General features: G+C 42.6%; 1 protein-coding gene and 1 long non-coding RNA gene across 12 annotated transcripts in view; one reads left to right on the top strand and one right to left on the bottom strand.

Moving 5' to 3' along the window:
* p120ctn (adherens junction protein p120) overlaps positions 1–25,323 on the top strand; it is a 104,296-nt gene that overhangs the window by 28,744 nt on the left and 50,229 nt on the right. For 9 of the 11 annotated variants that reach the window (XR_002673400.2, XM_022805851.2, XM_022805854.2 and 6 more), the window contains 2 exons: positions 16,232–16,470; positions 18,016–18,090. Coding sequence is in view for 10 of the 11 variants with exons in the window: in XM_022805851.2 (XP_022661586.1) it covers positions 16,454–16,470; positions 18,016–18,090 (92 nt within the window). In the remaining variant the exon portion in view is untranslated. The remainder of the gene's footprint in view (positions 1–16,231; positions 16,471–18,015; positions 18,091–25,323) is intronic. The other 2 variants (XM_022805859.2, XM_022805858.2) reach the window with 1 other exon arrangement.
* LOC147756201 (uncharacterized) lies at positions 5,953–10,953 on the bottom strand. Its single transcript, XR_015326917.1, has 2 exons — positions 10,657–10,953; positions 5,953–8,087 (listed from the first exon to the last, which is right to left on the bottom strand). It is a non-coding gene; the product is annotated as an uncharacterized LOC147756201 (long non-coding RNA).

Genomic DNA, 25,323 nt, shown 5'->3' with positions numbered 1-25,323 from the left:
GGGAATAGTCAGCGGGAGGAATTACGTCAGGAGAAGAAAAAAACTTCCCAAAATCTAGAACGGGAAGCATGATGAAAAGTAAAAGTACGAAGGAAGTATGAAGAGATTAGGGGCGGAAAAGGATCATTTCGGGTGAAAAGAAGACGTCGTTAAAGCCGGCAATGCCAAGGCGAAGGCGACAGACACTAAGTGAACGATGACATTAGGAAAAGGGAATGCTCAGTGAAGGAAGAGCCATTAACCGAGAATATAAAGAAGAAGAAGAACAGAAAACAAAATCGTTTGGTGTTGTACCAGCTGGTAATCAAATCGTAGTCGTGGCTATTGTTGTGAATTTTTTATTCAGGGAATCAACTTCGCTGCTGCGTTTGAATTCAATTCATATCGTCTTGACCTTCCTCTTCTCATAATTCGGAGTCGCCCATGTCTGTCTACCACAGTCGGTTGGCGAGACGACATCTCGTCTCGCTCTAGAAACCTCCGTCACTCGCAAAATGAATCGGGCTTCGTCTAAATTGATATCGGTTTCAGCAAACAATTGCTAATAATAGTAAAAAAGTGTTGGTTGAGCGCACAAAAGGAACGAGCTCAAACTGGAGTTGTTATAACTTGAATTTGGTGACCAGAAGGGAAAGGCACTGCAGCGCCACCATGGTTGTCATTGATTTAATGTCTTGTATCGTTTAGTTACACTTAGCCCACGCTATACTATTCAACCTATATTGTTTAAAGTGCACACTTCACTTGCGTATGGCAATAACACAGGCTAGATGGTGACTCTGCAGAAAGTATTCGGCGTGGCATCTTTAACTCCAATGACTTTACTCAACATTCGCAGCCTAAGTTTTTAGCAAATGAGCATACGCTCGTTACCATTGATGTGGTTATTATTTTTTTTACTTGTCTTTTTTGTCTGATCCCTAGTGTTCTCTAGTGGATCTCATAGAAGCCTTATATACTTTGGACAATATTAGAATAATCCTAACATAACGTAGTCGACTTGGTAACAAAATGACAATGTTGTTTTACGTTCCCACAGATAACAGCTAGTGATGTTGAACGTAGTGCGCATTCTTAGCCTGCTGCATTGTCTTCCCTGTTTAGGTCTACGTCCTCTTGCTTTTCTCACTATCACTGGCCCACTTTGTGGGTGCCAACTACGCACTGTTGGAACGTATGACAAATTTAGCATTTTACTTGTAAGTTCTCAAATGGTGGAGGCAGTCGCGGAACGCAAAACTACAAGTGTTCGGGTGGTATATTTGTTGAAAATGAAAGACATTTCTCCACGTTGTTTCGCGTTGTTGTATTTTGGCTTTGTTGCTGTTGTTGACAGCGGCCCCAAACTGGGGGTCTCGAATCCTCTTCACCGTTTGTTCATGCTTTTAGCGTAAAAACTGGTATGTAGCAAGTTTTGATGAATTGGATCATGCGTTGCTGCTTCACCCCAAAAAAACGTGCGTCAAGGTTTAGGTGCCAATGAAATTGGCCTATTTTCTTTCTATTTTCGTCTCTGTTCCTGTTGGTGGCCGCGTTACCGGTGCCTCGGTGTTGTAGTTCAAGGGAACGCATAGGGCATTTGCGGGCGTTAGCCAAGCGCCGCCTGGCCCAAGTGTCGCCCACCGGCTGGGTCAAGTCTTAAATTAACGACAGTAGAGGAACAAGTTAACTGCTACTGCAACAGTACGCCGCTACGTTACGGTCCACCGCTTGCGGTATAAACTCATTTGATTAGTTGGCCCTTCTCATCAGGCAATGGATCATGGTGATCGGTTGTTTAGCACCTCCGGCAATGCCATCGCTACCCACTAAATCGGTGGACCAGCTGCTAGCTCAATCGCTCGCTACGCCCAGAGGATGCAGAAGTGACCGACAAGAAAAAAATGAGAGCAACTGGCAGACAAAGGCGAAGTTAGCTAATCACTCATCTATAGAGGGAGAAGTTAGTGGCTCCATATTGAAAGAGTCTCATGTGACACCCTGCATGCGAGTTGATTTCGGTTAGTCGGCTACTCACCTGCCTGTCGCTTTCCTTCGTATCCTTCGAGAGAACTTACCGTACGTGAAACTCTTACAGTTCGATAAAAACAGCCTATGCTATCGGACAACCAGGGAAAAGAGCAGTCACCATGGAAACTGGAACCAGTTTACGCTACGTCAGGTTAGGCAGCCTAACGGACCAGCGAATCCCAGAAGAAGTATGCAGTGGCCGATGCTACCTGTACAAGCCTGGCTCTACTCCAGTGCCACTGCCCCTCGTTACCGACCAACCAACCGCTTATGGTGGAGCATACAGGATTAGGTGTGCGAGATTAGAGAACAGGCGAGCGATACAGAACAACTGCGTTGTACAAGGAAACGAGTTTTGATTACAAGCTTAGCTACCTTTCCTTCTCTCCCTCATCCGGTCGGACTAGCAAGCCACAACCCGCAAGGCTAGCGGGGTCTCCCCGTTAGTCCTCTCTCTCGTCTTTTAGCCATTGCTATATCATGATGGAGTTGCAGAGGTAGGTAGAAGAACTACCCCGGTTTGTAGTTGGATCCGAGAAGCAGAACAAAGAAAGCCGATATGAGTTAGAACAGCACCGTAGGACCACACAGGGGCTTGAGGAAAAAGCACTTGAGGTCTGGTAGGGATGAAAGTGGAAAGCCATTTCAGCCGAGTTATTACAAGGGACGACTCATTGCTAACAAGGAAGGCTCACCGGCATAGTCTCAACATAAAGAATAGGGAAAAATGTAACGTTGTTTTGTCTCGCAATTCGTAACGTCGTGGATTGTATTTTGCATCTAAATATGCATTAGATAACTCTCTATTTTTGTTTTTCTTTTTACTAGGGCTCACTTATCATTGATTAAGCGTACACGCTGGCTTTTTCTAAGGCAAGCAAGCAAAGTAATTGCAACATGACCAGAAATCTTTCCTTTTGCTTTGGCGTATAAGATTCTAAGGAGATTAAAAAGCACAACTTTAGATATCTAAACGATGTAATCACACAAAAATTACACAAAAAATTTGACACATATTTAATTTAATACCTTTATACTTATGTTGAAAAACTCGATTTACACTCAAAGGCCTCTAGCAACGAGCGTTTTTGGAGCTATTTCGTCAGAGTCCTATACTCAGGCCGCGTGTCCGCTGCCCTTAATTAGTTTCCCTGCAGATTAGGCCAATAAAAGCAGTGGCGGTGGTAGTAGCTTGCAATCGACAAATATACAGCAGTAATACCTATTTTTTCGCCTGTTTTGTGTGTTTGTGGGGTGCTATCAGTTAGTCTGCAGGAACATAAGCGAGAGCATTAGTATATTTTCTATTCGCACACTGGTCTATCTGCTCTTTTTACTGCTTCTGATTAAAAAAAAACATTGAAAAACGATAAAAAAATATGTAACAGAACGGACCGACAGTACAAAGGTATTACAGGCCATAGAATACTGCTGCGCTACTATTGTGTAGCCAAGATACGTGCGAGAGAAAACGAGATCAGCGAGAACGTTGTCAGCTAAAGCGGCCGTCATGATGTTGTGCAGCAGTACGATGCAATTCGCTCGTCACATTTTGTATATAGCGTGCATGCTAAGCAGAAAAGTATCAGTGAATGAATGAACGAGTAAGCTGCCGAACGAAACAAAGACGACGACGGAGATCAGCAATCACTGATATACACACATATATCAATGATGACATGTAGAACATCGGTACGATTATATCTTTACAGCTGACAAGACAACATGAATAAGCATGTTGATCCGAGACGTATCCGAGAGTGAAACATATCTGAAGGGAGGAAATCTACGGAAGACGTGACCCCTTACCAATGCAGGTAATGAACCACCACGCCAAGACGTATACAATCCGCCGGCCCTCCCAAGATTGCAATAGATGACGAGACAAGATGTGAACTCAATTCCGCGACCTGTTGCAAACTTGAATCTATAAGAATATGTTGCGATGATGGTAATGTGACAACGCTGATTGTCATGATGAAGTTCTGGCGGTAATATCTAAAAGGGAAACTGCTATTCTCTATGGTAGTAGTGTAGAAGAAAAGCGACGGCTGCAGATAATAGAAATGGCAATCCTTTTGTGGTTGGAAATCGCGACAGAGATGAAGGCGCTCCTACTGCCAGTGTCCTGTTATAAAGCCAGCAAAAGTTAAACAACAACTACAAGCCAAGTCATTAAAATAGCAATCAAAAGAGACAAAAGAAGAACAGTGATGCGGGCATCTTAGTGTTGATGCGTGGGCGACTGCTTTTCCATAGTTGCGTTTCCCCCTTTCGTGTTTTATCGTCGAGCGATGAGCAATTGCTCCTGTTAATCCAATACAACGAAGTAATGTCGGTAATAAAGCAAACAGACATGGCGTGTAGATTATTCTTCTGAGTAAGATGAGGCTAATAGGAATGAATCGAAAACAAATATAAATTATGTACCTGTATGTATGGCTCAATATATTGTATCTGACGAATTTCATACGGTTTTCGACGTGACGCTTTGGGTCGAGTAGGTAACGGCAAAACTTATCCTAAACATCGAGGAGTTTATATCTACGGTCCGTATTGGACTCGTCAGACTCTCATGACACACATCGCCGTCTGGACCCAGCATAGCAGATTAATAATTAGACTACAATAAAAATACTCGGTACAAATGTAGTGATAATTTTTTTTTTGGTATGACAAACCGAAGTAGATCATAGTGTTAATTATTTCTATAATTTTCAATAGTGCGATTAAGCCTGTGCAACTTGACAAATATGTTGTTTATCTATTACTGCTAGATGTGTAATGCTGATATTTCTTACCAAGAACGTTACTTTATTGTCTCAATAATATATGCGCCAACCGAATCATACTTTAAAACACTAAGTCCAACTTATTTACCAACCCATAATGCCCATGCCTATCTACATATGTAAATGAGCGTGCTGTTTGTTCATGATACATAACTTGATTTTAATCATGAACTTAAAAGAATTGAAGGACTGAACTATCGGATTTCTGTACAAAAAAAGATTGTCCCAGAGATCCAGTGTTTACGGAAAATATGCACATAAAAAATCATTTTTTCAACCGAGCCGTAACTCTGCCTATTCGGATTAGTGGAAAAAAAAAAGCTGCCCCACCTAAGCGCGAGAAATTAAAATTTCTAGATAACCGTTCTATGAAATTGAAGGTGTGACCGAATTTTTTGTGAACTTTACATTTTGACATTTCTCATTATGGATACGCATTTAAAGGCCGTCCTTTAATCTGAGCGAATTTCAACTGTATAATCTATGCTTGCTATAAGACAGCGTCATTTACTGCTGCACAATCCAAAGATTGAAGTTAGTGCACGCAGAAGTTCTATAAAGGCATCCTTATCATGCCGCCTTATCAATGCGATATAATTACGCTGAACTGGGAAGTGAAGTTTATAGCTATAAACTTTTTATAATTGGTAAACTAAACATAACTCGATGCACGAGAGATGAATGACTATATATATATATATATATATTGGTACTCCCTTATATGAAATAAGTGAATAATTCCCTAAGGGAATTTAGGCCAAAGATTTATATATTATTTTTGCATGGATTTATCTCCATTCGAGGCTGAGGTAACTTGTCAAAAAAACAGCAAATCGTTGGAAAAATGCGTATACATGTACGCGGATAGAGAGACGTGTGCATTCATATGCAATACGTGCAGGCTGTGTCAATGGTCAATTCTAAAGGATCTACTTCAAGGGAAAGAGATCTGCAAAGAGACGGTATATATAGTTATATACCGTCTCTTTGCAGTTATTACAATATAAGTTAATCTTGTATGATAAATGTATTTTGTCTGCATTCTCGCATGAGTACTATTATAATACTGCTAGTGGTTAACGCGTCTGGCGAGCCCTGCGCTTTTTGCCTAGAGCCCTATCTACCTAAAAAAATGAAAGTCACTGGCGGATAACGTTGCATATCGCTGCTGCAAGTGTATATTTTGTTCGTGCGTGCGCCTCTGACAAGGAGAAAATATTTGCGAAAAACTGAAAACGCAGCAATGACGCATTACGCTTGGAACAAAACGACGACCTTCATTCTATTTCACTGATATCGAAGTTACGTTGCTTTTCGAAGTTTTTCCGTTACTGCGCTGTCATCATGTGTCGGTGTTGATTCTGCTTGGGCTCCCGAAGCAGAGGTCAAAAAAGGGGTATCTCATATCGCAGCTGCGGCGAGAATCTGTCGGCAGACTGAAGTTCATAGGTGTAGCTTCAGACTGAAACGCGAAGGAGGAGACGCTCAAGCTCTTTCACGGAAGTATTAACGATTTAGTACAATCCTTTCTGGTTAACTGTTAATAATTTCTGCTGCTAATATTGATACGTTGCAGAAAATTGCATTTTGCAACATCACAAGCGTAGCACGATATTGCACTAAAAGCAAACGCTACGAAAGAAACATTATCGTAAAGCTGAAATCGCCTGACTATTGATCGGCCACTCGAGCGTGAATAGGCTGAGGCTTTTTGTACGATGGTTAAATGTGGCTACGGTGGGGCAGTACAGGAATAGGCGTACGCGTAAAAATATATTCAGCGCATGAGGAGATGTCACAAACAGGTGTCTTTGTAAAACTTACGATCGATAACTATAGCAAGCTTTATCTGGAACTCCATTCGCGCTGTATTCAATATGGAGACATAATGTTAGCTAGGCCTTCTAAGATAATGAAATCGTAGATATCTGCAAGCAAAGTAAGAGTTTCCAGATGTTCTTCACGTTTGCTTGCAACGAACGAAAGAGTAGTTTCAGATCCCCTACTTGACGGTGTTTTTATTCAATACTTAGTAGATGTTAGGCCCGCCAAATGTTATCTACGTCGAATGTATTCAATGGGCCTAACTATGAAGGGTGTTAGATAGCTATTTTCTTAAATAGCTATTATTTTTATTGCTTGCAATGAAGGGAGATAGGAAAGTAAGTGACATATTGTATTGTTACTTCGATTTTAGTTACAACTAGTCAAAAGCCTCTAAAGCCTATCTTTTTGGGATATTTTTCGTTTTTGGTTATCGTTTCCCCTTCATCTACATCCGCAAATGGATTAAATTTGATTAGACTGTCCCCTAGCTATGTTTCACTTACTCTATCCAAGCTTGTCAGTGCTTTTGTGTTTTAGCTATTCTGACTTTATTATCGTCATCGTTCGCTAAATCATAGCCGCTTTGGTCACTGCTAGCAGCGTCGTCAACCCCATAATTACGTCCCAGTGATCATCATCGTGGTCGTCTTTTTGTGGTTGTTGTCTGCAGTAGCAGTATGTCCGGCGTCTCTGTGTACGCGAGTCGGTAATGACTTATAGCCCGCCATGTTTGCTGCCGCCGTGGCGGCGGCGGCATCCTGTTCCAGCTGTTCCACTGTTCTAGTCGTTGCCTGTACTATCTGCTTTGATGCGTTGCAAGCAGGCGTGGCTTATTTTTGTTTGTCGTCGTCGTCGTCATGGGCAGGCTTGCTACATTTCAACTAGCTTCTTCCTTGTCTGCCCTAGATAATTGATAGCAGTTGTTTATTAGTAGATTAGATCACTGCTGCAGCGTTCGGGAGAATTAGACCAATGATGAAATAGGTAGTAGCGTGGTCGAGGTTAAACCTGTAACAGCAGCAGATGCGTGAAGGACACATCGGTATGCATGACCCCAACCGTGCTAATGTTTTTAATAGTAAAAAACGCTATTTTTGACGATGCTGCGGCTATTACCGGCGCGAATGACTGAAGACCTGTCGTCTCATCCTCGACTAGCGAAACGCACGCGCGGACCCACATTCATTTTTTCACATTTGAAACGATCTTGTTCCGGAGTGGAAATGGACACGGACGGATAGAGACAAACAGTTGTTCGCTGCTCCTGGTAATTGGTGGTGATAAAGGGTAGACTCTTGCTTTGAACGTACGCGTTTGCCAAATAGCTTGTATCGTTGCTGTGGACGAGTGATCCTTTCAAATACAAAGTCTAGGTTGCAGTACTGTAGCTATGGAAAATCTGTGAGGATGAGACGGCGAGCCAAACTGTGCAAAGTTCTTAAGTGGGTAAACAACCACCTGGTAAACGACCCAAACAAACACAACACAACACAACACAACGACTCGATAAAACCAGCAATTTTGTCGCGAGATTATTCAGAAACTAGGAAAAATTAACAGCAAATAAGATCACGAACAACGCTCTTTCGTTACTGTTGCTGGTTAGTTTTCTTGGGAGGAAGAAGAGCAGTTTTACTCCATGTGCCTTTATTTAGTCGGTTGAAGGGCTACCCAGAGCCGACAAGAACCACTCCCATAACGCGGTGACTGTATGCAGATCCGCCGCTAAAACTTTACCAACTGCAGCGACAGCAGTGGCAGCAGCTATGGCAGAGACATTATGACGCTGCCGCATTAAGCAGATGGGAAAGATACGTTGCAGAAACCTGCAGAACGAGCCTCTGGGCTACTCTTTTTCTCTCTCATTTGCTCCGAGTCTTTAGTTTTTAGCGCGCGAGTTTCTGCGGGTTGTTTGGCTTGCCGTTGGCGTGACAACGGCTAGCAGACGACTCTATTGTAGCAACATAGTGTATTATCGCTGTCGCCAGCGTGCGCGCCTGGTTCTTACGACGGCAGACGGAAAACTGAAGAAAGCTCTTTTTTGAATATCCCGCCCAGCAGTGAACTGTTGAACGGCATGAAAGGCAACAAAGGAAGCGTTCAAAAAAAAAGAGAGTGAACAGGAAAAAAGCTAAGCAATTGACGAACCCGCAGTTGTGGTAGCAGCAATAGTAGCTAATGGTAGTCATGGCTGAAACAGAATTGAAATGGTGCGATCTGCTGCTGATGGTTTTCACGTTGCTCATGCTACTGAGGAGGCAGGACGAGCGCACGGAGAGCGCATTGCTATGAGTATATCTTAGGGCGAGGACAGTCGATCTGGTCACTGCCGGTTTAGAACAAAAAACAGCAATCGATAAAGGGATCGAGCCGAGCAGGAGCAACAATAAGCAGGCTATTCGTGCCTAAAGCCGAAAGAAAAGCTTCTTTCTTGACGTCGTCACGTAGCAGATACCGCCGCGCGATGACATGAAATTCCTGTCAGCGCGTGCTTTCAGCGTCAGCGTGGTCAATGCTACAAGCTGCTTCGGCAGAAATAGCGACGATGCGGCCGTATTTCGCTGTTATTATTATGTTTGCCCTAGTGGCAGTAGCCGTTCGCCAATTTAAAGCGTCACCTGAAACTGGTCACGCCAGTCTGATAAGCCTGGTTTGCATGCCGGTTGGCCATTCTACTGACTCTACAGTAATTAGTCTATGGCTGTACGCTACGACCCGCTTATGGGCGAGGAACTGGTGGAAAAGTGAATGGCAGATGACAGAAGAAACACATAAATAATAGCTTAAACAATAAGCAGACATGGATGGGCTTAAGTACTTGAATAGGGCAATTATCTGCGCGAGTCGTGTGTCACAAAAATATTTAAGTGTAGATTTCTATGGCCTGCTTCAAGGAATGGGCTTATTCCGCTTTGGTCGCATTTAACTATAGAGTAGTTGCAAATGTTTTCACTCATTTATATTCACCGCCAATGTTTCTAGTGCAAAAAAATTGAAGACCCATCTTGAAGTGTTGTTGATCATAATAGCTATAAAGCGATATGTTAATTGAATCTGAAACATTCTTACCCCGCCAAAGCTATTCTTCAACGAGTGATAAGTAGCCTGTTCTTTTTCATGGGGCAAGATTTTGAGCCGTAGAGACTGTTAGTATAACGACGGTGTTTTCGGCCAAGACATTTTGCCGTCTAGTCAATTCGCGAGTAGAGAGTTCGCGGCGAATATGGACGTAATATATCATAGTAAGGGACCATCGGCTGCTGAGACAGCTAATAAGGTGCAATCGAACGTACATAACGTGCCTTCGATGTAATTGCCAACTTGAAGGCTTTTAAGGGATATTATTTTCATAATGTATAGGAAAAGAAAAAAAACAATACTAGTCGACCTTAGGCCAGAATGCTTGTATTGCATGGCCTATATGAACTGTTAAAACTGTAAAAAACTGCTTCGGCTCGAGACGCGGCTTACATTTCAGCTTATAAAAAGATGTCTGTAATTATGGGCTTCGATCGATAAACCCTTAACGACACAAGTCTGCTAATTGAAGGAGTTTGGTCTGCGCAGTATTCTAAAAGCATTGCCATATTCCGATACGGTCTCTGATTACTCCCCCACGGGAGATAGAGTCACTAATTTGCTCAAACATCGTTACCAACGGAGTGTACAAACATCCATGATTCGCAATTGAATACTGGTCACATCTATCAACTGCCTCATCGCGTCTATTAGCTCTTCTACATCAAGTTGATCTTTCGTGATCCCATCGCGATCTTTTCGTTTTGTAAGGTGGCGCTGTTACATACTCATCATAGCACTTTCTGACAAATTCAACTATTTTCACAAAAAGTATTATACTGAAAAGGGTGTACGACTGAGGTAGGCTCTAGTACCAGACATGGTTCTGCCTCACTTTTTCTCTCCTCTCCTATTCGAGCTTGGCCTTGGCCGAAGTAGCAACGGCAATTCATTGCCCTTGGGATTCAGACTTGTCCTGATTGCGTTGTTTTGCCTGGTCTTGCCTTACCTTGCCTTCGTTCCAGTAGTTGTTTGTCGTAGCCGCTTTGACTTTTTCCTAGCTGTACTCGACGTCGTTAGTCTAGCCGATGACAGACTGGTCGGCAAACATAGAACTGTAGAATAGAGGGCGGCGGCGACGGAATGATGAAGGCGGCAGCGACGAGTATTGGTATATCGCTTAGCCGTCGTCTGCTATTGCTACTGCAGTAACGCTCGTATTGGTAGCGAAGGGTGGTGGTGCCATTTGACTTCTGCCACTGCTTGGCTGCTGTCTCTTACCGGAAGAGGTAGCTGAAGAAGCTGAGATGTTTCCAAGCAGGAGAGCACAATAGAAACAGTAGCAGCGGTATAGTAAACCAAATTAGGAACATTCACAGTAGGACAGTGAGGCAAGAAGAAGATGGGGACAGGATGATGTCGGAGATGCGGAAGGGACGGCTGGATAAGGAAGGACATTTGAGAGAAAGAAGAAAGAAGGTTGTCTGTCACTGATGTCACAACGAAGTTTTTAGGGTTACTGTATGTAAGCGTCAGACGCAAAAAGCTTAGTTAGGCATGCCTAACGGAGTGCGGCCCGCCCCTAGTAAAATAAATCTAGAGTGGGTCGGCGAAAGATATGGAAGAAGCGACTTGGATAGCTAGTTAAAAAGCCAGGACTATGAAGATATACACAATACCGTAACCAAAGCATACTCATCCACATTTAGGTGAATAATATAATACATGTAAGTCGTCTAATCTAGGGCAAACAGCAATAACCCCACTGATTACAAGATGCTGAATCATTACTGTCAGTAACTCTCGGCAGAAGGTTATAGAGGTGACAACGTTGCTACGGTTCGACCTGGTAGTCTTGCACATTGAAGGCACAGGAAACGGCAGAACGCTAAGGCGGAGAAAAAATGGGTATCAGGAATAGGTACGAAGGAGAATCACATACGTTTCCGATACGGTAATATATCAAAAGGCGAAACCAGAAAGAGAATGAAGAAAAGGACATCTATAGAAGGGATTTCTATATATTGTAAAGCTATCATTATTATTATTATTATTTTTGTTATTCCGACACATACAGCGCACAATTTCGTTTTTCCGCAGGGACAAAAGAATTCAGCTACCCTTTACCATCAAAAGCGGACTAGTTCCGCTTCCTTTGTGCCACGAACCTTTCCCCCGAATCGGGAGAATACATCGCATGCCAGTGATATACTTATACGCTATCTTAATGGGACCACGCAGCCGCGAGTGTTAGCGCAAACAGCAGAAAAAAAACGAGACCACAAGAAATATTTATTGTTGAGAGCGCCTTCTGCTTTCTACGTAAATGGGTGACTACTCGCTTCTGCTATACGTTTGGGTCTCTAAATTAGCTGCTTGCTAGCAAGCAAATAATCTAGACGAGCTCATTTGGGCCACTGTATGTAATGCTGCCGCTTATGACGCATAGAATTTGGCTTGCAACTATTGCATGTTTTGTAGAAGCAGCTGATTTTCGCAACGGGAACCCAGTGGTGACGGGATTTGTCTAAACAGAAGTAGATAGAATCAAGGCAGCAACCATAACGTATTTTAAATTTCTGATGAGTCAGTCGCAAAGGTGAGATAAGGGATCGCGCCGAGGGAGTTACCATGGAGTTCGCAGCCATCGTAAGAACGCGCTGAAATAATTGCTCCGGGTTCAAGTGCGATCAAATTAACGGGCCAATGGTGCAATGTGTACAGCTTTACTATTGTGTCTAGACATGCGCGACATATATAAAAAATATATAGCCAGTATTGTGACGAACTGATAACTCCGATTGCTCCGGGGGGGAGGGGGGTGATAGCCGCTGAATGGCATCTAGCCTGTATATATATCGGGACTCATGATACTTCAGACTTATCTTAGAATATCGTTCAGTGTTAGTAGGTTACTCACCGCCTCGCCATAATATAGACCAAAAAAGCCGATTATAGTCATTATATATAGACACCCTAATAATATTTAAAGTAGTTATTGAAGAAATATAGCAGTCTTTTTTTCGATTCCCTTTATTACTTCGCTGTAAACGCTACATGCTCGTAGCCGTTTTTGAATTATTTATAAATTCGCACTGAATTGTCTACCCTGGTTGCATCATTCTTTCTGTTCATCAGAGGTAACCTTCTGATTTGATCTGAGACGAAACATAATTGAAAGCAAAAGATGTGCTAATCTATTCTCAGATAGATTGGTTGGGGCCCTTTCTTCAACTACTGAGTCAGTCCATTAGCGACTTTGTTAAGTAATTAACAGTTTTAAAATGCGGCTGAAGTTGGTAGGGGGATCGAAAGGATTGGATCGTTAGCTCGACGTTTTTCCTTAGTCACCAACAAATATTGCCTCTGATCGACTTCGACTTCCGGCAGCCAAAATTGAACAATTTTTTTGACCAGCTGCTTTCACCTGTCTGCTTTTGAACTTATCGTCGGTGTGCATCTCACACAGACACAACAGCGCATAGTAATACTTGCAAAAGAAGGGCTATAATGACGTGCTGTGCAAAGCAAATCCACAGTTGTATTTCTATGCCGCACGGGAACATTCTAAGGTTCTAAAAATTAATACACACAACAATAAATCATAGCTTCATAAAAGAAAAAAGCTTTTTAATTACTTATATTGCAATTAGACCTTTCCGTTTTAGCATCGTTGGGATAATACTGAAGCCTAACCTTACGATTTTAAAGGAACTGTTGAAGACCATGAAACTTTAACGTGAGTATCGGAATGGTAAATATTAGAAATTGCACGTTGTTTGACGTATCGATGTAGCAAAGTAGATTTATTGTTATGTGAAACATCGTATAAAGACTTATTTTTTTTTTTCTAGATGGTAGCAAAGGCTCGTTATGAAGCTTATTGGGGACGAATATGGACTCGACGGCTTGGTTCGCTTTCGTGTAGCCTGCCTTTCTATGGCCAACTGCAGGATCGAACCGACTAGCTAAGGGACCAAACCTTTTTCGCGTAAAAAACAACAACGTCTCGCATCTTCCCTGTGGGATTTGGTTTGGGCTGAACGAAAGTAGTTGTCTCTGGTCGTGCTGCCATATGAACGCTTTGTCAGCCCTCCTAAAACTCCCTGCTTGCTCAAGCTGTGTTTGCGTATCGCTATTTGCGATACGTAGCCAACAGAATGTCGTGTGTCGTCATAAAAGTTTTTAAAGGCATCACCTTCACTTTCCCCGCTGGTTATAGTGGGCCAGCCCGTTGTCGTTTTCATTCCCAGCTTCCGTGTGACTGGATGACTCGTTTGCGGACTGTATAAGCAGAGAATCTAACTGGCAGAGCATGAGCGGGCACTCGCTAATTCGTGAAAGAAGATGTGTTGAGAATCTACTTGGACGCAAGCATGGTACAACTGCTGATTCTTCTTCTATTGCCGCAGTACGCGCACGACGCGGGCGTATGAATGCCCTTGAGTTGGTAGATCTTGGTCTGTCTTAGTAATGACTATTCCCCTCCGCATCACAAAGGCAATGGCTAACAGAGCAAAAGTGCGGCAGACAACTAGAAACAGGTATTGCTTCTTTCCTATTGAAGAATAGACGACCGCCAGGGTGATCTGGCCGCACTAGTAGTACTCGACGTTACGCGCCTTGACCGGAAAAGTTTCAGTTAGAAATGACATGTGTTGCCAGATAGAATCGGGGAGTCTGGTGTGGGAGAGGCGAAACTGCAGCGTAAAGAGATGGACAGAAGTAGCTATGAAGGGAAAAAAAATATCGTTAGCTTTATAACGGTTAAAAGGAGGAAATGGGACAAAACTCAAGGAACAAATAAACGGAGATAAAAAAAATGACGGCGAAGAATATAATCTTGCCCATCTTTATGAGTTCCTCGCGTCGCAGTCTTTTAGTTTGTTGCCATTTTACGATTGCCAGCGTGCTTTCATAATGATAAATATAGAAATTAAAAGTTCGAAATTTTCAATTTAAACCTGACTTTCAGATAACTAGTTGCCACAATAATAAAGAACAATCATACTGAGGACTTCAAAAATCTAGCAGAAGTAATCGCATCGCTGATTAAGCTCTCCTGATCTGGAGACGGCACCCAGACCTGTGTATAAGTACGCGAAACGTACCTGGCCGCTTGTAGGGGCCTTCAGCTTCTAGGTGGCTTCGTAGATTCGTCCGTCTCTTTTGATTGTCTCGATGCTGGGCCACAATCCTCCTTCATCCGCTTGTTCATCTACTGTCTGAAAGCGATGGCTAAAACCATTTAAGCGGCTGTAGGCAATGATCTCACACTACGTAGTTCTTGCCATTTTTCTTACCATGTCTTATATTCTTTTTTTTCTTAGACTTTGTTCACAATATCTGGGCAATTGGTGGGGCAGAACACACGTTGGCCGTTTCCTATGCTACGAACTTCATTGTTGGAATAAATTTTTTTTCCTCTAAAGAGAGCGATTCATAAAGCCGCATTAAAGTCCCACATTGTACAGCGTGGACTGTATGAAGTAGTACATGTAGACGAGAGTAGATCTGACTAAAGCTGGGCTAGACTCAGATTCCCTGTCAGTGTCTCCGGTCGATCACTAGCTGTTCCTTTTCATGGTGGCACATACGGTCAGTACATTTACGCCGTCAGGCTTCCGTTCCGCCGCATGCTTACTTTTTCCTGGGCACGTTTCCCATAACTAGTTCTTTACTCCTTCGTTGGTATGTTGACATACGCTGTCTTTTACCATCGTTTTGTGTGTCCCTGTTCTTCCTCTTGGCGATTGGCCTGACCCTCCGATTAGGCATCAGCTTCTTGCAATTTTCAACTTCATGGGTGGAAACAGATCTCGGTGCAAAAAAAATACGGAAAACAAAAGCTGTGTTGTCTGCTACAAATGAATGGCCACAGAAAGAAATAGGAAGTTCTCACACCAGACAGGGCGGGTCGAGCACACTAGAAGCGTTAACTGATGAACCAGCTTAGCAGTATACCAAAAATCCCAGTCTCAACTTGAACAGTTATTACCACCACCATATTCTATCGTTGTACTAAGCGCCCGGCAACAACCGACCGGACGACGGCGGGCAAAACGCTTGTAGGGCAGTAAAGAAGACACATTTCGTGCTTTAGAATCCGGCAGCCACAGTGACTGACGACGGGACTGGAAGCTTGCCCCCCAGGTTTGGCCCTTCGACATTGGCACGTACGAGTAACCGCATAATAATAATAAAAGGAAGAAGGATTGCAAACAGCCATTGTACGGGCGAAAACTATTTCACCTTATGTTACGCCTTTTCGTCTTGGCTATATGCACATACGTATGAGTGCGTTCACGTTAATGCGGTCCATGCTATGCTCAGCTATCGCCTTTATCGAACGAATAAAGGAGTATGGTTGTATGAAGGGAAAGTTTAGGAAGTAAATCCATTTACTTATCGGTGTGTAGACTAACGATATGATCGCTATGTGCCAAGGCCGTTCTCTGCTCTAAACCCGACATTCGTTTACAAAGATTTCATATAGCATTTAGGTTATATTAGCTTAGCCTAGCCAACCCTTACTAACAACCCTTTTTTGCCTATTTTCATCCTTATTCCGACTTATATTTCAGGATTCAGGATTTCAAGCTAAGTTGACGTGTGCGTGTGTGTGTGTGTATGTCGGAGGAGGGACAGAGGAAGGAAATAGCGCGAACGATCGAGAAAAGTTGGCATAGTCCTCCGCGGGCGACAACTCGGCCCAACCGCATAGGAGAGGCGGATCAACCGCGAGGATGAGGGAACGCCACTGAACCATCGTCACCCCCGACAATCCCTTCGGCCTTACTCAGAATATGGCCGAAAATCATATGTGAGTAGTGTGGAGCATGGAATGGATTTAAAAAATGAAGGATGAACCGCGTTCTATGTTTATTACTAACAGCCCATTTAGGTAACATCGATATAATTACGAAAGTGGGCAACAGCTTGCGTAGACATTTCATTATAAGCATTACATTGTTCCATACCAAATCAGTGCTGGCCCACCGCGAAACACGCAATATCACAACGCCAATGATCTTTTGCCCAAAAAGAAAATAGTACTACCGATAAGCTTCATTGCGGTTACTTATGGCGATGCAGCATCTTGTACATCTCATGTATAAGATGTATCGAATAGGTTTTAGCTAGTTTGGCCGAATCTTTAACACAATTGTCCCTAAAGCTGTATGTTCATGATGAGCACCATACTCACTCTAACAATTCCAATTAAGCAACAAAACACCTAATGCCAAAGTTGGTAAAACGTATAGAGAATATCACTAACAAAAAACAAGGCAATGCTCGCATCCATTCTGCTGTCAACCCAGCTCATTAATCTAACCGATATTTATCGTTTCACTTTCTTTCCTTTAATAAGCTACATGTATTGTTGCATTCGATGTTTGATAAATAAATGTATTTCTTATGTGTAGTTATTTGCCGACAAGTCACGTTTCTACTAGGCGGACAGTGACGCAAACCTGTTCTACCTTTCTTTCCATTATGAATTGACGTCGTCGGTATTTTCCGGATGTTGTTGGTGTTGTGCTAAACTTCCATTCATGTAAAGACAATATTTAGAGTTGCTGCTATGATTTTGTCTATTATTCCCACTTTCTATATGTAGCTGTCAAATTATGTATATATATGTACAGATTATATATCAATGAACCTGTGTGCCGTATGCGAATATGTTATGCATGTGGGTACGACGCTCCTTGTCCTACACCCTTATAACATTGTCGTAACGGCTCCTCTTTTTCCTTAATGTGTTGCCTTTCTCCTTAATGTGTCCGTCAACGGTTGTTGTCAACCACTTACGTATGCGTGGGCGTTTCGTACGTTCTTCTTGATAATCGCCCTGCTGCCTGTGTCACAATCATCATCAACATTACCATTACGACCCATCGTGGAATCCTTGGCAATCTGCGATAACTGTGGTTTGGCTGTTGTTCAATTATTGCAACGACGTTATACAATAATTCGTACGGCAACAACAACAACTTCTGTCCTTGACAAAACACATTACACAATGACACCGTGTTACCACCTCGCTTTCCGTACCGGCTGATTGCCTGACACTTCTGCCTGGAACATTAATGGACTTGCACCGAAACCGACCCTCATCAATCAACAACAACAACAACAACTACCACGACGACGTGATACGATCATTCGCGACTGAACTACCCTTCGTTACCACCTGTTGTCACCTGTGCTCGTATCACCGCTATACATTGTCTTCTTTGTACCTTGATCGTCTCGCCTTGGACATCTTTTCTCGTCGACTTCTGTTGATTTACGTCTTGTGGTGGCAATCCTGGTAACTTGTTGCCATTCTGATCACGTTTACCTCCTTTTCGTTGATCGACAGAGCTGTAACGGTCACCCAAGAGGTGAAAGAGGAACAGAAATCGGTAACGAGCCAGGTTGTTCAACAGGTGCACAGGTAAAAGGTTTATAAGTTGCCGCACGTAACCGTTGAACTACAGTTGAGGCATGCTTGTGAGACCGCGGCAACAGTCCCCGGCTCTCGCTGCTAGTAAGTTCTTCATGAATACTGCCACCGGAATGCTTCTTCATACGAAGACCCCCTCATACCTGTTTCATCTTTGCCATCTGCTATATACGTGCCATGATCCCAGAAGCTGAATGAGGATCCTGTATGTGTAGATTGCCAAGAAATGGTGCTTTTTTCCGTCGCTTTTTCATCAAACTACTGCTCATCGTGCAGTTCTATCGTCATCTCGCTATCTCCAACGCTGCAGCCCAACACCTTTTCCCAATCCTTAGAGTTACAAGATCCTGTATCAGTGCGAATGTATACACGTAATTGGCCTATGGTCGATGAATGACGGCGTACATCGACACGTTACAGAATGAAAGTACTTAATGCATAAATCTATTGCTTGCTCGGCAATTACGGAGTAATCTACTTGGCGACGAGGATGCTGTAGGTCATGATGGTCATGCCGGTCTGGCCCCGTATGCTTCGTCGTCCTTCTCCTTGATTTTAAGCGCAAAAAACGCGCAATGATCATGTCAGTCTGTCCCGATATCCGCCTGTTTGTTAGGTTTATTAAAGGGCGCATCTATGTATGAGAGCGAGACTTTGTCTATTCGAAGACTTTCTCCTGTGATGAAAAGATTGGTAAACTGCAGAGCAGAGAGTAAGCGCAATGGTGTCTGTCAGCCGTATTCCTGTCAGAATATACAAGTGAAGCGTGTTTTCTCTTCCTAATCAGAGGCCCGTGTCTAAGCTGAAGTGAGCATGTCCAGCTATGTATGCTTGTCAACGAACAGACGAATCGCCATCTTAGCTTTATATTATTCATTGTACTTTTGTAGTGTGATTGGCTGGGAGCCATTTTTTCGATACGTTCGCAGCTTTGCATGAGTTCCAATCTTGAGCCCGCCTCTGTTGTTACCAACTGATACTCCCCGCTAAGTGTGCTTATTATAACGGCTATGATTACGGAATGTTTTTTGTGTAAGTGATTCTGAATAATGAAGTTATCTCGAGCATCTGCATGACAAGTAGCGTTATCCCTAGAACCACTTAATGTTTCATATGTAGATTGATCGTTTTCGATCTCAGGCTCATTCAGTTGGCAACTAAAGTAATTAGTAAATTTATTTAGGTACTGATCATATAGATGCGTATAAACGTTTCTGTGCCTTATTATTTATATGTAGGTTCAATAATGCACATCACTGACTTCATTCTGTGATAAAGTCAGCGACAGTATTCATTGTATGTAATTATGTTATAACATATTGGTAAATGTACGTCGTCTTCGTATCCTTGCTTGGGTAACGTGTTTATGTACATCGAACAGAAAAGGCTCAAAAATTCAATACTAATCAGTATTTAATTTAATCACCTATTGAGCAATTTTCAGGATTTTTTTTTCGACGGCAATAACCCGATGACACGACTTTAACACTCTACATCAGTCGCAAAATAGCAGTCATATATGGAGCTATTGTCAAAGTGTTCCTTTGTAATGTACGTCTAGTCAGGCATGAACGAACATTTGACTGTCCTGAGTTCCTTCGCAATCCGTCACCATACTGCTTGTCGATTATGTGATCCCTATTGACTGGAAGTGAGCAAATATTGCACATCTTAGATGTTTGGTAGAAACGTCACGCGATGGATAGGTGATGTTTTTTGGATAACGACAATATATATTGTTTTAATGTGACCTAACCTTTATAGCTCAGCTAGCTAGGCAGATTCGAGTCGGCATTCGTTTTCGAACGTTTTCTAATCTTATGCTATGACGTTTATGGAACTTTTATGGAAACTGATGTTTTGAACGCTCTCGTACTAAATACGTACACGCAAACCATTTACGAATAAGTCAACATTTAAACACGTTAAATACGTCAAGCCATCAATGTCTGCTGCTGTACAGGCGAAATCAGTTAACTGAGCTTCGTTCGCCTTCTCTCTCTCGCTCTCTTCCTCCGTATCTCATTTCTAGCCTAAAGTGCTCATTAGGTAACTTCACTCCTTAAGCAGGCGTAATTCCTTTGGATGAAACCATGTGCTCCGCATTGGCGCTTCTTCCACCTTACTTATTTTTCTCTTATTTTCGAGTATGCCCTCGATTTGGATCTCCTCTCGATTTTCTCGAGCGCTTGTAGGTTCGATTAATTGGTTAGGGGCTTTATCTACAGGCGTGTTTTTATTGCTGATAATCTACGCGGACGTGACCGCGGGCAAGCGAGCACCGTCCGAACACTAAACAAGGTAGATTGATGAAGACAGTTACATAATTGCATTCGCCACGATATAGGGCAGAAATGTATGTGACAATGGTGAAACGTTTACGAGTTCTAACATATGAAACGCTAAGAATAAAACCAAAAAAAAAAAAAAGCTTATTCTTATAAAAGATTTTATAAATTTATCGCGTGGCTCAATACGCTTCTGTTCCATATTGGGATTTCAAACTTTTTTCAGGGTGATTATTTGGTCTATGGAGACGAACATGTCAACTCTGTGTAAATACTTTTCTTTTCACGTTTTTTACGTTTCGAATATTCGTACGTTCAGCGATGACAATATCGGTACATTGTATTTAGCGATAGTTGGTCGTCTTCGAATTCTTTCTCTGGATTGTGCCTACTGTTGAGTCGTCATTTCTTGTAGCCGTGTGCTCTCCCCCGTATCAAAGGGCTTCATAAAAAGAGTCGTTAATCATTTCATACTCCCATAGTTTTAGATCGTGTGCTATCAAGCCAGCGCCTGTCTTGTTGTTGTTGTTAATGCTTCTGTAGGTTGTTGCTGACAAAACCTGCTCTGTTGAATTCAAAACCTTTTTGTGCCAAGTACTTGTCCCGGCATTCATTACCGCTAATGCTAAGCTCTATGCTATATAGTTGTTAAGTGGGCCGTAAGGTAAAACTTGCGGGGCGGAAGTAATGGCAAGAGTATCTACGGTCAGCGTCGATATTGTTATGCATAAATTGAAAAGGAACTCAAGCGGTTAAAGTTTCAGAAGTCCCTTAAACGTAGGGTAATTCGTACGTTATTGTTCTACATTGCGTCTGCTATTCTGTGGTCCATTCAGGACAAACTGGGAGGTTTTTGTTAAACTCAGTGATGAAATAGGGACACCGAACACATGGTTGCTAGACAAGCCATTTGGCAATCGATGAACGAGGGACAAGGGGAGAGCGAGGCAGCGAAGTGGAGAAAACACTAGTAACTACGCTTGGTCCTCTGGGAGGGTCGAACTGGGATAAACGATTAAAATAGGATTGAGTCGGTCCCATGCATTGTCAATGGGATCCTGAGCACTGGGAATTATCGTAAGCTCGGTGCTTTCTGGCTTGTTAGAGTAACTTGGTGCGACGATGACGACAATCCAGGAGCCTGTATCTCGGGGGCTTTCACTGACACCAACAGGCGTCTCGTGATGGGTTTGGGCATGTGACTTAGCTCTAAGCTAGGTAATGCACTATTCAACTGAAAATCACACAAAGGTCGAGGTCATGAAGGATTCCATTCAGAAATCTACCACTCGAACGCTGGTAATTAGTAAAATTCCCTAGCGCATCACATTATTCTAGAAGACATCTATTGGAATCGGTTACATGAAAAGGTTGAACGTAAAAAGGCAGACATACATTTCATTAGATGTACAAAACCTGTATCAATATGAAGCCTCTTCGTTGTGCTAACACTGCGTTATGATCGACAGCTAAACTATTCGGGTAGAAATAAAAATAATTAGAAAATGAATAAATAAACTTTGAGTAGAAAAGTTTATTAAATTTCTTTATTTAAATAAGGACATTTTTTGTTTCTTTGAAAATTCTATTGGAAATTGGATTGAAAAGAAACTCAAGCTTGCGTTAAGGATCGATTTAGGCCATCACACACGGCTGTACACGCTCGGTGCGTTTCTTATCAACATCTGGATGTGAACTTTTACAACACGTCTATAGCAAAATAACGATAATGGCTAGATTGTATTGCCGAATAAGATTAATAAGTCGTAGGATGCCAGAAAGAAGGGATACGAACCGGCGTCGTTGGCAATTCTTCGAGGGAGCAGTGATTCGTGGTTCGCTAATGTTCTTGTCACAATGCTTAAATCGTTTTGACGTCATTTTGGCCACCTTTCGACCGCTGATTGCATAAGGCCACATTCCATGTTATTGTGGCTTGTCAATCCTACTGCCGCAGGTGGTACTGCCCTGGCACATGCTTTCACTGGATAAAATACGGATTAAATGTTTATCTCCTGACCCGCATTCAGAAAGCGGCCGTAAAAAACGTGGGATCAGGTGGACTGCTGCTACCGCAGGACTAAAATGTTCGAAAAAAGGAGGAAGTGGGTTGAAACCCAGAACAAGTATGTTGAACAAATATGGTTTGTTCGCAAAATATTCTTTGCGTTGGGGTTCAACTAGTTTCAAAGGCATATCGTTTTTATTATAACTACATATTGATGCATCCGCAGACTGATAAGTTCAGCTAGTGGTCGCTTGAAGCTCTTTTCAACAACTGCACTCCAATGGCGCTTTTTCGGTTTTAGAAGCTTATCATCACAGTCATTGTCATTATCGATCATTGATTTGTCACTGAGCGACAAATGAGAGAGAGCACTGTATATTCTAAGAACTGTATATTTAAAGGCATATAGATACAAGAGTATTTACTGCTTGTAAAAACGGAATCGCTTATGATTCTTGGTTACGATAAACATAACAATGGAGGCTAGCCCCATCCACTAAAAGGCAACCACATTGCAGGCATGTAATAAGCCCTGATTTGAAACCTGGAAAATCTTCGTGCACCGAACGAATTTATAATTATTTAGCGCGATTCACTGTCGTTGTATTGGCTGCAGTATTATCACTTACAATAAAACATAATCTATAACGGCAAACGAACGGAAAATTAGGCTGTTACTATTTGAGAGTATAAACAAAAACGTTTAGTTGGAAACATTGTGCACCACATTAGGAGCCATAGCGATGGTCTAAACATGCCTAGAATAACTTGAACATAGATAGAACAAACAATTACGCTTTATTATTTTGGAAGAGCCGTTTTATAAAGAACAAAGATGTTGTTCTTTTGATAATGTGTACAAGATATATACTTGTCTATAGTACTGAGATAAATATTTATAAAGTGAGAAAATATACTAGCACCTGATGAATATAACTTGCATTTCATTAGTATTTCTGGTAAATATTTATATATCTACTGGCGCAGATACCGTAGTAAATGAATCCGTCAGCCCAAAAACAAATCCATCGGAACGTTTAGCATCAATATCCACGCAATAGCAGAACTACTACGAGGTAGATTTATTGCTATCACCAGTCGCAATGATCAGACTTATAATAGAATACTTGTTATTATTATAAAAAACGCGCCATTAAGTTAAACATACCTTTCAGTCCGGTCTGCTGAACAAATGGTGTATAGCGTTAAGTGAAGCGCACCGAAGTGGATTCTGTCTACGTTCTCACAGAACGCTGCTTCTGATGCCCCCTCTTTCCGGTTTGTGCCACTTCGTTTTTCTGGTTAAGCGCTTCTTACGGCAAGCAACAACTTATCAATAATAGCACGCATATCGTCAGCATCGGTCCGAGTCGTTATGGCTGACGGTCGACAACGTAACTCAGCGTTCGGAGCTTAGTTTCGTTTCAGCTGTGTTCGTCGTCTAAGAGATACTGAAAAAAAACTGGCAGCTAACGCTAGCAATGGGTTTGGTACTAGATTCGACTAGTTCGTGTGTTCGCTAACAAGTAGCTCGATAAATTGACTTGCAGATAATCAGTCCAAACGGACGCTGAATAAACACACACGTGTGTATGTGTGTCTATTGTATACAGAAAAGATACGGGAAGCAGAAGACGGACCGGCTGCCGATTCGCTATAATTAACACTTTTTTTTTTTTATCGTCAAAGCAATCTGGAAACGGTCGCCATTCCCTGAAAAGAGTTAGTGATATATACCTGCTAATATCGTAGTGATAAAACTTACGCGTAGATATTTGTTAGTTATATTGATGGCCATTGATATACGAACCCATACGTTAATACACGTTAAGAAATATTACCGCCTTGCCATGCCACCACTGCCTTCCTTACGCTGTCAAGTTGTGGGTTATATCGAGATTGACGGGGATTCGGCCCAGCCCAGCAAGTAAGCCAATCTCCCGATGACAGCGAACAACGGAAATGTGACACATTGCGAATAACTGGCTTCTATTCTACAGAGACAGAAGGTTACGTCGCCGCTAGCCACGACAGCAGCTTCTGAGTGGCAGCCAAAAAAGAGCAGACAGCTAACTTCGACATTGTTCGACAGCGTACCACAGTGCAGAATAGTCGTCACTTATATCTTACTTATGTCCTACGACTTCAGTCATTCTCGCGTTCTGCCCGAGCGCCATGTTGGCCTCACCGCTCAGTCGTTCGCCAGTCTTCTTCTATTGAGTATTGGCAACGGGCAAGCCGCGCCGTTGCGCTCACATGAATGTCGCATTAACCCTGGATGGCCAGCCAGCGATACCGAAACACATGCTGAAGACTGTACCGGATTCAGTATCCGAGATACGTGGATGGATCAGTTGAAATACAACCTGATACCAACCCAAAGGCTTATGAGCAGAAGAATATAGTGAATTACAGTCGAGAGGACGCGAATCGGCATGAGTACCCGCCTGAGCGTGTGAGACGCGAATCGTAAAAGAGTGTTGTCAACCTAGCCTAACAGCTGCTAATGCGGAAACGATTGAACTACTGCGACGACTCCTGCCCGGAAGGGAGGCGATAGCGCGACCCCAACAATGCCCCAATTATCGCGAGTCGAATAATCTAGGCTGGTATGCTGTATAGAATTAAAAGTCGACAATTTTCGACCCTCGAAGCGTCAAAGAAGGGTAGACAAAGAAAGTCTTTTAGGACAACGCCAGCGGAGAGAAAACTAGAGGCGCAGCTGTAATACAAAGATCTAATCAGACGACTAAAATAGATTAGGTATTAGCCTATATTCGGCGGCTTGTTGCAGAAACACTCATTAGGTGGCGCTGTGTTAGCTGTGATCACCACTATAACACAAATGATTACTGGGGGTACGGTTATAGATATTAGCGGGAGCCTTCCTTAGCCTTTCTATCGGCCACTCCTTCTTAGTCCGCATCG

The sequence above is a fragment of the Varroa destructor genome, unplaced genomic scaffold, assembly GCF_002443255.2.
Source record: "Varroa destructor unplaced genomic scaffold, Vdes_3.0 BEIS01000004.1, whole genome shotgun sequence".
In the NCBI taxonomy this organism is placed as follows: Eukaryota; Metazoa; Arthropoda; class Arachnida; order Mesostigmata; family Varroidae; genus Varroa; species Varroa destructor.
This window is presented reverse-complemented; position numbering and strand designations above follow the sequence as displayed.